We start from the raw sequence: 13,767 nt of genomic DNA, 5'->3' as shown, positions 1-13,767 counted from the left end.
TCTGGAGTAATGGTAGCCTGAAAACCATTGGCTTACAAACTCCTTTCCTCCCCCAGAATGAACCCAAAGGACTTTAAAGTAAGGACAAAGGCCTCATTAGCACCAAAATAGGAGCTTCCTGCTGCTGGCTGGGGCTAAAGTAAAGGAAGCCAGGAACCACTGGACAGCTCCCCTCTCAGCAGGACGGAGAGCAGCGTTAAAGTTTCCAGTCAGTCCATCCCCATTCATTACCTTTAATTTGGAGGAAGGGCGCTGGCGGCTTGGGCAAGATGACCACGGGTCAACGACTTTCCAAGGCCCCGACCACAGACCAGAAGAAAAGTTTTTTGCCGTGTTCTAGTGTTTCCCGTGACCTGGTACCTACTACAGAGAGTTTGCCTCAGTGTCCAGCGGACGTCTTAATCTTCAGGCACCAGATGTGCCGGAAAGGACAGAAAGGGGAAGTGGGGAAATGTATAAAATTATGTAGAAAACCTAAATGCATAAAAGTACGAAATTCTGCTGAGCAACAGAGAACATGAATACATAGGGAAAAACATTCATCTCTCACGTATACTTAATTTACCAATTTAATTAAAGTTTCATATAATCTGAGTGACTTCAAATGAATTACGGGAGGAGGCATGACCAAATGATTCTTAAGTTCATCCAGATGAAGAAGCATCAGAGAACAGCCAGAAAGGGTCTCAAAAAAGGAGCAACGAACGAGGGCTAAGTGACGTGGAGCCTCTAAAGTTCTAGGGGAAATTATTTTCAGCCTAGAGTTCTATATCCAGCCAGATTATTAACCTAGTGTGATGGTAGAAAAGAGAAAATTTCGTATATGAATGCATCCAGAAAATGTATCTCTCCCACAGCCTTTCTTTAAGAGGGAAACTCAGAATGTGCTCTAGTAGAATATGGGTCTCAGGGGGATTCCCTGGCGGTCCAGGGATTAAGACTCTGAGCTTTCACTGCCGAGGGCGTGGGTTCAATCCCTGCTCGGAGAACTAACATCCCGCAAGCTGCAGGGCACAGCCATAAATAGATAGATAGATAAAAAATTGTAAAAAAAGAACAGGGGTATCCAAAAACTGACATGAGGTTTGTGGACAAAAAGTGTCGCCTGCCATATCAGTAAACAAAGGATGTTGCGGCCATCAAGCCCTCAGCCACTGCCCCCCCCGCACCCCACCACCCCGACCATGTAACCTGCGACGATTCAGGATGGAGGAAGAAAGCAGGATACGGGCCCTAGATAGTTAAGGTGCATTTCAGAGAAATGATTTCAATAAGCCCAGACTCTTGCATCTTCCCATGCATAGAAAAGTGCTAAACTCACTAGCTTGAGAAGTTTGGTTTTTTTTCTTTAATTAGCAGAAATCTTTTGATACTCAACTACCTGGTTTGTTTTTGCAAAACTCCTGTGTATTCTGGCTTCTCCCTGACCTCTTCGGAACAATCCCTTCAGAGCTATCTGAGAGCCTGTCTCCCAGGCTTAAGTCCTCAGTATGTCCACCAAATAAAACATAATTCTCCACTTTTAGGTTGTGCTTTTTTTTTTTTTTTTCAGTCGACAGGTTCTGGAGGACTCCAGGGCTGAAGGGTTTCATAGAATAATGATACGATTAAGAGCTTGGGGACCTAATAAAGGGGGGCAATGAGAGAACGAACATGTTAGAACAGAAAGTCAGTTTGGTACAAAGATAATATCATAGATTGTAAGCCATAGTCAGAAAGATAAGAAATCAGAAGATGAGAAGGAGGCACAGATCTTCTCCCAGCAAGAAAAATCCCAACAAGCAGAAATGAAAACAAACGGACTTGAAGACAGTCAAGGTCCAGGTCTGGAGCACACTGAAACGTGGTGTGGTTTTGAGCCGTTGGTTGAGTTACAAAGAAGAAAATCCTTTGAAAAAATGTTTTGAGGGGCACAGCATGACAACTGTGATGGAACTGGGGAGAGGAATCTGATCTCAGCTGCTGTGTAAACACCGCTTACTGTGTTCAGCCTTCAGAGTCGTCCTGTTAAGAGGGTGCTGAACACTTAAGTGTGGTTGAAGAAAAGGAAGCAAATTCCATCAGCTTTAACAGTTTAAAACTTGACAAGGTGGATGAAAGGCCAGGGAACGTCTTCCTTATCATACAAAGTGGAGTCAGGAACTGCCGTCTGTAATTGATGGGACAAGAAATGGAGGTTTAAGGAAAATGGTTAAAGTCACAAACATAACTAACACAGGCACAAACATGAGCTATGTGACTATAATGCAGGGAGGAGAGAGGTACCTAAGTCCTCATTTATCTTGGGAAGAAGTTAGAAGGCAATGCCTCTATTTTGGAAATCAAGCAACGGTGGTATGAGCAGTTACAGACGTATGGAGGAGATCACCAGAATTAAAGAGAGAAACAAAAAGTTCTTCTCCCAAGGACCAGGATTGAGGGAAGCAACAGTTTTTCATATGACTATGTTTAACGATGTGCACATATTACTTTGATAATTTTTTTGGTATAACACCATGATTAAACAACTTGATACACAACATAATGTGTATGTCATAAATCTTGACAAAGCAAAAAAATAATAATAATAACCGAATTAACAAAAATGTATCTTTGATGGTCAGGAATCAATCAATAATGTCATTTTTAGTGACAATGGTAACCTGTTAATCTTTTTTTTCCCCATAAACTAAGATCATTGGTTGCATATCTGACTTCAAAACTTAAGTGTTTTATAAACAGTAGGTAATCTTTATAGGAATGTCAGTTGGTGTTTTTTCCCAGCAAAAGCTATATATTTTTAGTTGATAATTTCATTGTCTTTGTCTTTTCAACCTAGAAAAGAAATCTCTTGTTGGCATTTGAAGCAGCTGAAAGTGTAGGCATCAAACCCAGCCTGGTAAGTATCCTCCTTCGTGTCCCTGTGATACTTTGTTCTAATCATATGAGGAAGAACTTTATACCATCTACTAAATAATTTTTACAGAACAGTGAAATCCATCTTCTGAAGATAATGTTACTCATGATTCCTAATGAAAATTATCCAGTTGGTCTGACCACATGTGATTTAGAGTGTTTTCAGTGAAGATTTCACTGTGGATAAATTTCAGTTCTAGACTGAATTATCATTAAAACCCTCTTGTTCAAGGCACCTAGAAATCTGAATAAAATGTAATTTGAAAAATATCAATACATAGCTGATCTCTGAAGAAAGACTGGGAAATAACCAGATGCTGGAAATTAAAAGAAGAGTGAAGACCAGAGCCCTGAAGCATGTGCTGGGACTCTGGCCACCCCCAGGGTTGGGGCTGGGGTGGTGGAGAGAGCTCGTAATGAGCGGGCATCTGATGGGTATAGGCTGTGGTTCTTGCCCACGCAGGGGCAAGAGACAAAGCCCTGAGCTCCTGTAAACAGTGCATTAGTCCTGAGACCCCTGCAGAAAACCAAGGCTCACAAGTGCTGCTCTTCGTGACAGGGCAATAAAAATCTCCACCTTCCAGTGCAGGGAGGTGATAAGGAAGCTTGGTCTCCACCTGGGATTTTTTTGGTGGCCAAAAAAGGAAAGTCTCCTGTAAGGAGAGAAAACTGGGCCAGACGAGGTTTGGAGTCCAAATTTATAATATCTGCTGCAAGCAGCCCCCGGTTTATACTGTCTCTGCTGTAGGAGGCTCCTGGGCCGGTAGCACAGAGGCTGCTGAAAATACACTCACAATCCAGAATTACAAAACACTCAAGAAAATGATCTACTTGACAACAAGGACCTACTGTATAGCACAGGGAACTCTACTCAAGATTCTGTGATAACCTACGTGAGAAAAGAATCTGAAAAATAATGAATATATGTATATGTATAACTGAATCACTTTGCTGTACACCTGAAAGTAACACAACACTGTAAATCAGCTATGCTCCAATAAAATTTTAAAAAAGAAATCGATCTACTTGAGCTAGTCAGCAGGCACCACCAACAAGAGGATCATCTACCAGAACTTGAGATAATAAAACAGGAAGAAAGATACCTCAAAAGACTATGTTTAAACATATTAAAATCATAAGGAAGGAGCACAGTACTATAAAAAAAAGACTTGGAGAAGAATCAAGTAAAACTTGTAGAAATTAAAATTTGGAATTAAAAATACCAGTTACCAGTTGGGCTGAAAACTGATTGGATACAGCAGAAGAGAGAACTACTGAATTGGAAACTAGATCTAAGGAAATTACCCAGAACATAAAACAGAGACATTTAAAAATGGAAAATGTAATAGAAGGGTTTTATTAGTTAATAGGTTTTTCAACTTCAAGAAATGGAAAACCCAACTAACAGTTGCTTCAACCATAAAGATATATGTGTGTGTGTGTGTGTGTGTGTATATATATATATGTATGTGTGTGTGTGTGTGTGTGTGTGTGTGTATATATATATATATATATATATATATATATATATATATATACTTTTTTTTTTTTTTTAGTTTCAGAAATGGTTCACTGCTCAGTGTTATAATCAAGGACCCCAGAGTGTCTCTTCTCTTCACTCTACCATCTTTAATCTGTTGGTTCTTTGTCCTCATACTTGTTTCTCTGTGGTTGAACATGACTACCAAGCTCCAGACATCACTCCTGTCTGCAGGGCAGGAAGGAGGGAGAAGGGAGAAGAGCAAGTGCCTAACATCTTACCCCTTTGATAAGGAAACCAAAAGGCTTCCCAGAGTCCCTCCAGCTCATTGGTAGTACTCTGTTATGTGGCCACACCAGCTGCAAGGGAATTTGAGAAAGTAAGCATATAACATTTCTCATTCTCTAAATTTAGCATGAAGCCTTTCAAGGAAGAGAGAAGTTAGGAACATCTGATAGTGTCTGTCACAGAGCTTAAGAGGCATGGAAGATAAAGTCAGACCATGTCTAAGTCCCACATCCAGTGGGAATTCCAGAAGAAGAGGAAAGAAAAAGTGAAGAGAGATAATATTTGAAGAAGTGGTGCCTGAAATTTTTCCAGAATGATGAAAGACCACAGATTCTTAATGAATCTCAAACAGGATGAATAATACAAAATTTCCATCCAGACACATCATAACATAACTGCAAAAAAAGCAAAGACATATAATCTACAAATAATTTCTACTAACCAATAATTTAAAAAAAAAAAACCTAGTCGAAAATTATAAAAGTCTGGAATACACAACTCACAAATGGCCAGTAAACATTTAAAAAGATGTTCAATCTTACTAGTGATTAGGAAAATCTCAGTTGAAGTAACAGTGAGACATACTTGTGTAACCTCAGAGGATGAAATAACAAAGGGAAAGGACAGCTATCGTAGGAATTTTAGTACTATGACAGTGTACGCCAAAGTGTTTGAAACAGAATGAGCAGTTTTCTAAAAAAAATATGTAAATACATTCCTTCAAATAGTAAATGTAAATATTTCTCCAAAACTTACTCAGAAAGAAGTAGAACTTTAACCTTTATTAAAGAAGTGAAATTCATTGTTTTAAATATAGTCACACACACACAAACAAAAAAATCCCAGTAAGCCCAAATTCCACTGAACCTTTACGAAACAGGTGTCCCTATTGTGTAAATACAAGTCTAGAGAATCTAAAAAGGAGTGAGGGGACTTAATATCTGGCCAAGATGGAGTAGCAGGAACCTGATTTATCTTCTGAAACAGTAAACAGCTAACAAGTAACCACAGATAATTTACATAAGGAATCAAAGACACAATGAAAACTTGTTAGAAGATGATATTATACACAGAATACGGTTTTCTTTGTAGTGTTACAGTTAATATTTGCTTTTTTAATTTAACATTGTTTCCTATTTTCCATCTCACGTACTACTGTAGTGAAAGCTGGGAAGCAAATGAGATCATCTTGTTGAACTAATCGTCAGAGCCAGCAATTTTATTTGTAGAGATGTCTTTGAGGCGCTACTGACAAACATCATGATGAATCTCAAAAACAGTTAGGAATGTTTGTGAGCAGTTTAACCTGTTTATGCCATCAAGAAAATAGAAGCTTCCTACATTATTAAATTTGCTTTACAGTATCGTGAGATGGATTGAAAAATAATATATTTAATTACACATGACATTTTAAAAAAAACACCCAATCAGAATTGACAGCAGTAATAATCCCAAGTCCTTGGTCAAGTTCTGTTATTAGATTAGTCAGGAAAAAAAATTCCCTTATATGTGTACATTCTAGCAAATAAAGGTTTCTGGGTTTACCATGTTAGCAAGGATGAGATTTTTCACAAGTGAAAACCCTACGGTGTTCCCCAAATTTTAGAATGCATTCCTTCCCAGCCACGGTGTAATATAGAAGCTTAACCCCCACATCACAGGTGGAACAACAACTCACAGGAAGAAGAGGAGAGAGAATATGTGTGACACTGTTGCCACTGCCGTAAAAGCAGCCAGCATGTGTGCCCTCCGAGGGTTGATGTGCTTGTACCTGCTGAGGTGGGCACGCCCGCACTAGGTCACACGGTCTGTGAGGGTGTTGCTTGCTGGGTGAGCCCGTGTGTCCACCAGAACGGTCACTCCTCACACAGCCTAAGGTCTTCAGGTCACCTGGGAAGGGAGGTCATTACAACTCAGGATTTTATGGGGATATCAGAATGATTCCTTAGGCATAACTGGGCCTGATCTGTAGCATAAACTTTATAGAGGCTACTTAGACAATTAATTCACTTACTGTGTGCATGTTTACTCTGTGCTGGGCACTTTCCACGTGTTGGCTCATTGGTCCTCTCAAAAGTCCTGCGACGTAGATGCTCCTTGTGGGTGGGACACTGAGACAGTGCGGTTCCGTGAAAGGGCACGTGGCCAGTGAGTAGCAAAGACAAGGGTCAAGGAGGCCAGCTGTCTCCAGAGCCCACGTCTCAGCCCTCCGTGACCCTGCCTCTGGACAGCTGTGCCCACCTGGGCCCTGAAAGCACAACTTATTCATAGTCTGTGGGGCACATGTGTGTTATATTGTAATTTCTCTGATTATAGAGCTTATCTCCATCCCCACCAAGACCCCTGAGGACAAGAAGCCCTATCTTTTTTCTTTTTATCAATTATTTTTATTGTGGTAAAATACGTGTAACATGCCCCAAGTGTCTGCCCCTTGACTGGCACCACTCTGCCTTGATTAATAGAGCTTTATAAATTGTGACATCAAGTCTTCCAACTTCATTCTTCTTTTCAGAATTGTTTTGGCTATTCCGGTACCTTTGCCTTTGTAAATTTTAGAATCAGTTTGTCGCTATCTACCCCAGAAAAAAGCTTGCTGGGATTTTGATTGGGGTTGCGTTGTATCTATAGATCAGATGGGAGGAATTGCCATTTTAACAATACTCCGTCTCCAATCTATGAACCTAGAATATCTCTCCATTTATTTAGAGCTTCTTGATTTCTTTCATCAGTATGTTGTAATTTTCTGCATGTGGTGTTTTATAGTTTTCTGCATGTAGATTTTTTTGGGTGCCATTTTAAATGGTTGGGTTTTTTTTTTCCAAATGCTGTTGTTAATTGCTGGCATGTAAGAAAGTTGATTTTGTGTCCTGAGACTTGGCTAAACTTGCATATTAGTTCCAAGAGGTTTTTCTGGTCGACTCTTTGGAGTTTTCTGCATAGACAGTCATGTCATCTGCAGATAAAGACAGTTTAGTTCTTTCTAATCTGTATGCCTTTTGTTTCTCTTTCTTGCCTTACTGCACTGGCTAGAACTTCCAGTACAGTACTGACTAGGAGAGGTGAGAGAAGACACCCTCACCTTGTTCTTTTTTGCTAATCTTAGGGGGGGAGTGCTCAGTTTCTCACTGTTAAGTATGATGTCAGCCTTTGGGTTTTGTATATGTTCTTTGTTAGGTAAAAGAAATTCCCTTCTATTTCTGGTATTTTGAGAACCTTTATTATGCATAGTTATTGAATTTTGTATAATGCTTTTTCTGCATCTATTGATATGACCATATGGGTTTTCTTATCAGTCTGTTAGTATAAATAACATTGATTGATTTATGGATGTTGAAGCAACCTTGCGTTCCTGAGATGAACCCCACTTGATCATGATTCAATTGATAATATTTATTAAGGATCATTGTGTCTATGTTCAAGTGAGAAATTGGTAGTTTTTTTGTAATGTCTTTGTCTGGTTTTGGTATTAGTATTGGCGTTGGTTTCACAGAATGAGTAAGGAGGTGTTCCCTCCTCTTCTGTTTCCTGGAAGAGATTGTGCAGAATTGGTATTATTTCTTCCTGAACTGTCTGGAAGAATTAACCAGTGAAGCCATCTGGGCCTGGTGTTTTCTTTTTTTGGAAGGTTTTAAGCTACTAAATCAAACAACCCCCTCTTCTCCTGAAAGGTGCTAAATGATTTCTTCAAACACGTTCAGATGTGATGTTGACCATGTACCAAAATATTTTAAAATTTAATTATTGTTAGGTTCAGGCCTATCGGATACTCTGAGTAAAAGTGTGAATATTGATCAGACTTCCGAATCCTCTCTGAGCAGGAAGACGCGCCCGCCCTTGCCCCCCTTGGAGGGAGGTTTGCCGTCCCTCCAGCATCTCTGGGTCGTCCTTCTGTTCTCAGAGCTCATCTACCTCTCAAGTGCTCGATTCCTCACCACTTCTTCTCCGTATCGTCATGTTGGCAGCCCTCGTGTTGTGAGGATTTTAGCTCTCCACGCATCATCCGTCTGTGTGCACAGGCCTGACTGCAGTATTTTAGGTGGAAGGAGACTTTTTCCCCTTGTATTCTGTGAACGCTCTGTTTTCCTTTTCAAATTGTTGTAGGTACATCTGTGTGGAATGTTCCACACATTTCTTTTCCACCCCTTTCCCATGACCAAAGCTATGCTGATTTCTTAGCATAACCAGGGAGCAAAATCAGTAAAATATATTTAGATGTTGAAACAGAAGCTGAATGGCTGGTTCCAGGCCTCAGCCAGTTCTGACCCCGCCCAGGAGCAGATGTGCTAAGTTCAGCCTCCTTCTCCACTGCATCTCTGCTTCTGGCTTTACGCCAGGACCTTCCCCGGTGTTCTCCTGTGACCACAAAAGAATCCAAGTTCAGCCCCAAAGTGAATTACTAAATACGTTCAGCAGCACGAATTTCAGGAACGCCTGGCCAAGCGAGAGACGGAGTGCCGTCCTGCCTGCTGTCGCTCCCCAGCCTCTGCCTCTGCTCGCTCACTGCCAACAAAATGAGGGGGAAACAACAATAAAACATGGAATGGTGACCCTTAATTCTGGTAAAACAGCTTTCGATCGGTTCAGGACTTTTGTGGCACGAATCCAACAGAAGGAAGCAGTACCGCACAGAGATGCTCACTGCAGAGTCTGTGTGGTGAAGAGGGGACCACGGCACACGCCATGCACTGAGAGGACAAAGGGTAGTCATTCCCCTGGGCAGTGCACATCTGCTAAAATGGCACAGCGCAGTTGTGCGGGAAATTGTGTATGAAAAGTGTTCAGTGACAAAGCACAGGGCACACAGTGGCGGAGCGTGTGGGACACAGGTGTGTGTTCAGAGGTAGCTTGGAGAGGTGGGAATCCTTTCACAGTAATGGAATCGCGGTGACTCTTTTCAGAACTTTTGTTTTATTGAAGTATAGTTGATTTACAATGTTGTGTTAATTTCTGCTGTACAGCAAAGTGATTCAGTTATATACATACGTACATCTTTTTCATATTCTTTTCCATGATGGTTTATCACAGGATATTGAATATAGTTCCCTGTGCTCTACAGTAGGACCTTGTATCCATTCTATATATAATAGTTTGCAGCTGCGGATCCCAACCCCCTCCTCCTTGGCAACCACAAGTCTGTTCTCTGTGAGTCCGTTTCTATTTTGTATACAGATTCATTTGTGTCCTGTTTTAGGTTCCACATGTAAGTGATATCACATGGTGTTTGTCTTTCTCCTTCTGACTCACTTCACATAGTATGGTCATCTCTGGCTGCATCCATGCTGCTGCCAGTGGCATTATTTCATTCTTTTTTATGGCCGAGTAATATTCCATCGTATATATGTACCACATCTTCTTTGTCCATTCCTCTGTCGATGGACATTTAGGTTGTGTCCATGTCTTGGCTGTTGTGAATAGTGCTGCAGTGAACATTGGGGTGCATGGATCTTTCCGAATTATGGTTCTGTCCAGACATATGCCCAGGAGTGGGATTGCTGGATCATAGGGCAATTCTTATTTTTAGTTCAAAACTTCTGTTAATGTTCATTGTCGTGTTGTTAAAAGACGGGAGAGGCGGGAGGTCAAGTCTAATGTTTCCTAAAAGGGACAGCATCTCTTGCACAAACGGGAAGGAAAAGCTTTTCTTTTCACTCAGCACCTTTAGCACCGGCTGGGTGTTGCCTGCACCTGCCGGCTGCATGGGAAGGCCTCGTGGCGCCCTGTGACCTCTGCCCTCTCCCGCAGGAGCTCAGTGAGATGCTGCACACAGACCGGCCCGACTGGCAGAGCGTGATGCAGTACGTGGCCCAGATCTACAAGTACTTCGAGACGTAAGTCCGGAGGCGGCGCCCGCCGCTCTTCCCTGCTCCGCCCACCGCCCAGCTCGCCCAGGGCCGACACACACACACACAAGAAACAGCCAGGTCCACCGCGCCCACCTTGAACCCCGACGCACGTGGCCCGTAAGTGGGGGGGGGGGCCACGCTCTCTTGGGCCCCCCTTCTCCGCGGGAGCCCAGCGGTGTGTTCACTGGAGCTGCCCTGAGTCTCACGACAAACAGCACTTCCAAACCCCACCGTCTCTTCTACAAATGCTGGCTTCTGCCTCTATAAAAACTCTGCACTTGACACCTCCCAGCCCCCTCCAAAAAAAAAACGCTCAACAGAACACAAAAAGACAAAGTTTGCTCTCAAGCAGCGCTGAAACACATGAGCGCCCTGCATTTTGGGGAAAAGACTTGCGTCCTCAGTAAGGACTTCACCACCTGTAGGTCTCCTGTCCCTTATTTGATTCTTTGGGTGGAAGATCAAACTTGAGATGCAAAGGAGCCCCTGGGTAGTTTGCTGGGTGTCCCTGGGAGGGACAGGAGGATGTGTGTCTGGGACGCAGTCACACCAGGACCCCGTGCTCAGCGGCAGCGGACGGGAAGCCTCCGTGACTGTCACCTGCTCCGAGTGTCCTGCACGTATTCACGCCCCGTCCACACCCACACGTTTGCCCCGCACGGAACCTGACAAAGTCGCTCAGACAGAAGGGACTGGCCTGTGCCGGCCGGGGTCCTCATGCTTTTGCACAAACAGTTGGAGGACACGTATTTCTCGGGGTGCTGGGCAGACAGCGATGTAAACAGTATTTCAACTCTGGCTGTGGTTTTAGCCCTTCTCCAGGCGGCCTACATTTGCACGGCAAAGGAGGCCCTGGGGGCAGGCAGAGCCAGCTAGGGTACAACTGAAGGAGGGAACTCAGTTTCCCTAGAGCCTGCAGTCACCCTAAGCGGCAGCAGAGCCCTCTCCAGAGCAGCCCTCCGCCTGGGAAGTGCAGGTGCAGGTAATCACCTGGGCAAATAAATGTACATTACGTAGCAAATGAGGCTCACCCCGGCCCAGGGGGGTCCCCCAGCTGCACGCATCAGCGCCCGTCGACCAGGGTCCTTCCCACGGCGACTGGCCCCGCGCAGTACTCCCTGCAGGCTGGTGGGAGCCCTCGTTCGTAGCCGGGGCCCCATCGGTCCCTGTCCTGGGGGCGGCTGAGCTCGGCCCTCCCTCCCGCCGCCTTGGAAGAGGCATCCGGTCCCACGCGGCGCCCATCCCTCCACCTCAAGCTGCCGGGCCGCTGGCTGGGGTTCTTCTGCGGGGCTCGTTGGAAACACACACCCCTCGCCTGCCCCAGCGTGGAGTCAGAGTACTGGGAAGGGGACCAGGGTTGTGTTCTGTGTATGTTCAAAGTCCCCGAGAAGCACTGGTGGCGGTGGCCGTGATGATCTGTCTTCACATGGAAGCTGGAGGCACCACCGGGGCAGCTGTAGCTCACGCCTCCCTGAGGGGCGGTCGGCTGAAAGATGCTCCCGGTGTCTCCTCGTCCCCCGACCCTGCCTTGCTTGCTCGGTGGGCGCGCCGTTCCCCAGGAGTGGGGCTGGGCCGTTGCTGGCTGTGTGCAGCCTGGGGTCACCGTGGGGCTCCGTGCGGGAGGGGCCGCCGATGCCTCAGGGCGCCTGGAGGGGCCTGGGCGCTGCCGTGTCCTGTCTTCAGTGATCACCGAGGAGGATTTGGAGTCGGCAAGGAGCCTCTGCAGTGGTGGTGCTGTTTCCCCTCCCCCCATGCTGGAGCTGCTGCTGCCTTTAGGCTAAAGAGAGGAGGGAAGGCCACGTGCAATTTGTTTTCATAACGCCAAGAGGTTGCCCGACTGCTTTGCAGCGAGAGCACCCTTAGGGCCCAGGGCACCTGTGTTCTGCCCGCAGGGACACGGGTGGCATTGGGGCAGGTCTGGCCCTGCAGGCACCGTCAGGCCTTCCAGCGCTGCAGGGCCGGGGCCGGGGGCGGGGGGCGGCCGCGTAGGTCAGGCTTTAACTGGGGAGCTCGGGGCACAAGGTGAGCGTGGGAAACTTGAGAACACACGGTGGTTACTGTCGGCAAACCGCCTCCTCCCTGGTTTTCTGTCCTGAGGTTTTCAGAGGCCACAGTATCCGTGTTACTCCCCATCTTCCTTCAGCCAGCACTATGTCACTTAAAATTATTTGGTGGCTCTACAGATCCTTTTTCCAAAAAATGTATTATTTTTATACACAAGATAGATGCAGAATGCAAGACCCCCCAAGAGTGGAGGAGTTTTGTTTTGTTTTGTATTTTTAAAGACATGAAGAGAAGTCCATGGTTCTTTGCGTTGTGAGTTGTTTCACGGCTGACGGTGGCTCCATGGCCCCTGCCCACAGGGCTCGGTGTCTGGGGACACCAGGCAAATTCACCCACCTCCCATCCGGTCCCTCCTCGCTTCAGAAACTACGATGGCCTTTGGTTTTCGTTCTTCACCCAGCTGTTGTTTTATAGCTTTTGTTGATTCCACCCAGAGGATCCTGAGTGGCTCATACCTGGCGTCACGGTCCCCAGACCCATGGGCTGCTTTCCCGGTCCCCCTCCACGTCCCCGCCGAGGGGACAGGCACCGCGCTGCCTGGGGACAGAGGTCTCGGTCGTCAGATACCAGCCCCTTTGCCAAATCCAGCCCTGGTTCTTCCCAGCGCAGAGCTCGAGGGCCATTTGAGAGGAGCTGACCAGTGACATGCAGCAAAGGACAGGACCCAGCAACCTTTTCATAAAGGATTTTTAATACCGCGTGTGCCTGGCTTCACTGCGGGTTTCACTTCTCCGACCCAGGTTAGCGTTGGGCTAAACCTGTGCCGTCCCGAGTAGCTCAGTAACTTCGACTGCATGAGTGGAATGCAGCGGTGCGTGTGCGGCCTCATTTCTGCCCAGAGCACAGACCGTGCCCAGCGCTGTCAGGATGCAACAGAGGCGTGTGTAACTGTGAACGTGGACGCGTGCGATGTATGGCTCTGTAATATTTCTAATAAATATATTTTGTTTCTGTCTGACTATGAATTTGTCCCAGTGACATTTATTGTTACTATTTTCTCAAAATGCCAGGCTTCCCTTCAGTCTGTTTCCAAACCGGCATCTTCACGTCCCTGTTCCTCACTGGGCCGTGGTCCCCACTGCAGCTGCCGGGAGTCACCAGAAAGGACTGGGTCCTGACGCCCTTTGGCCCCCTCCCCTGCACAGGCCCTTGCTGTGACCGCGGTCCCCCGGGGACCCCGCCCTCCAGGGCCGCTCG

At 45.6% G+C, this 13,767-nt stretch overlaps 1 protein-coding gene across 2 annotated transcripts in view; it reads left to right on the top strand.

The window, feature by feature from the left end:
* SPECC1 (sperm antigen with calponin homology and coiled-coil domains 1) overlaps positions 1-13,531 on the top strand; it is a 253,018-nt gene extending 239,487 nt beyond the window's left edge. For both annotated transcript variants that reach the window (XM_082374046.1, XM_082374048.1), the window contains 2 exons: positions 2,819-2,878; positions 10,406-13,531. In XM_082374046.1, coding sequence (XP_082230172.1) covers positions 2,819-2,878; positions 10,406-10,495 — 150 coding nt within the window. In that variant the 3' untranslated portion in view covers positions 10,496-13,531. The remainder of the gene's footprint in view (positions 1-2,818; positions 2,879-10,405) is intronic.
* The last annotated feature ends 236 nt before the right edge of the window (positions 13,532-13,767 follow it).

This window comes from Balaenoptera borealis (genome assembly GCF_965194805.1).
Source record: "Balaenoptera borealis genome assembly, chromosome: 20".
NCBI classification, from domain to species: Eukaryota; Metazoa; Chordata; class Mammalia; order Artiodactyla; family Balaenopteridae; genus Balaenoptera; species Balaenoptera borealis.
The sequence above is the reverse complement of the archived record's forward strand: the minus strand, read 5'-3'. Positions and strand labels throughout refer to the sequence as shown.